Below are 1730 nucleotides of genomic sequence, written 5' to 3' on the forward strand. Positions count from 1 at the left end.
CTAACTGCGCAGGCATCCCGGCGATGTGACTTTCTCCTCCTCCTCCTCCTCCGCGGATAGCAACAGGAGGAGAGGACGACATCCATCCATCCAGACATACTTCCCGGTGGCGCGGGGAGATGGATCCTGACCCGGGGGTCGGGGGGTGTCGGGTTTTACGCGGAGGGCGGGCGGGTTGTCGACTCGTCCGTCGCTTTTACGCGCGGCGGCGGTGACGCGCCGATCCCAGAATAATGTCCATGTCCCCCCCCCCCCCCCCGGCCACCTGTTCCCCGTCCGTCCAGCCGCGCCTGACGCCCCCCTGTCCTCTGCTCTCCCTCCCTCCCTCCCTCCAGCGCAGCCTCGGGGGTCAGTTATAGTTAGTCTCGCGGTTCTCAGTCCCGGTTGTTTGTTGTGTCAATAGACGGACAAACCAAAAGCGATTATCGAAGCCTCCCGTTTCCCGGACCGACGCGTGGATTGTAAACCGTACTTTCTCCTCTCCCGGTGGATACACACACTTCTCCTCTCCCGGTGGATACACACACACACACACACTTCTCTCCCGGTGGTTTGTAACTTCGCACGGTGAGCCATGGCCGAGGCCCCGCGCCCGGAGGACCAGTGCGATGAGGCGGTGGAGGACGAGTTCGGGGAGATCATCAAGAGTCCGCTCAGGTAAGAGACGGGAGGGGGAGGGAGGGGAGGGAGGGGAGGGAGAGAGAGAGAGCGGGAGGGAGGGAGGGGAGAGAGAGGTGGGAGGGGGGGGAGGAGGGATGGGAGGGGAGGGGAGGGGGGAGGGAGAGAGAGTGGGAGGGAGGGGAGAGAGAGGAGGGGGGGGGGGGGAGGGAGGGAGGGAGGGAGGGAGGGGGGGAGGGAGGGGAGGGAGGGAGAGAGGGAGGGAGGGGGAGGGAGGCACTGGGGATGGAGGGAGGGAGTGAGGGGGAGGGAGGGAGGGGGGAGGCACTGGGGAGGGAGGGAGGGGGGGGAGGGGGGGGGAGGCACTGGGGAGGGAGGGAGGGTGAGGGAGCGATTGATTGATTGATTGATTGCTTTTATTAGACAATTTTTAAAATACGAAAATAACCATGCATCTGAAACAGCTTTCATACATACGTCATCTCAGTTGTAAAACCATCAAGGATAACAACACAACAACAACAACACAGCTGGACTGCTTAGTTCCGTTGTGGTCCTTGTTGGAAAGGGGTGGAGGGAGGGGGGGGGGGGGAGGTAGGGGTGAGGAGGGGGTGAGGGGGGTGGAGGGAGGGGGGCGGGGGGAGGGGGGGGTGAGGGTAGGGGTGAGGGGGGGGGGGAGGGAGGGGGGGGGGGGGGAGGTAGGGGGTGAGGAGGGGGGGGGGAGGTGGGTAACAGGTATGTACAGTATTCGGGGCAGCGTGACAAATCAACACAACATCCTAACGGTGACCAGCTGACACGGCAACATGGGAACATTCATAACAAACTACAAACCCCCAGGCTGCCTCGCTAGTCTGGCGATGTTCACCTCTAACATGTTTCTAGTCTGGCGATGTTCACCTCTTAACACGTTTCTTCAGGCGTATCTCAAAGCTATTAACATGTCTTATAGTTTTATCTATTAACATGTCTTATAGTTTTCAGCTCCGCAGGCAAACTGTTCCAAAGAGCTGCTGCTGAGTATAGAAATGACTCTACCCAGACAGCTTCTAAACCTTACTGGCACAGGGAGGGGAGGGAGGGAGGGGAGGGAGGGACAAGGGAGGGAGGGA

General features: G+C 60.6%; 1 protein-coding gene across 1 annotated transcript in view; it reads left to right on the forward strand.

Moving 5' to 3' along the window:
- Nucleotides 1-574: 574 nt before the first annotated feature.
- The window catches only part of LOC308165698 (dystrophin-like), a gene marked incomplete at both ends in the record, with an annotated part of 206299 nt that continues 205143 nt past the window's right edge, over nt 575-1730 (forward strand). The window contains 2 exon segments of the mRNA XM_080539847.1: nt 575-646; nt 648-657. Of these exon segments, the coding sequence (XP_080395973.1) occupies nt 575-646; nt 648-657 (82 nt within the window).

This window comes from Nansenia antarctica (assembly GCF_963989245.1).
Source record: "Nansenia antarctica genome assembly, chromosome: 9".
In the NCBI taxonomy this organism is placed as follows: Eukaryota; Metazoa; Chordata; class Actinopteri; order Argentiniformes; family Microstomatidae; genus Nansenia; species Nansenia antarctica.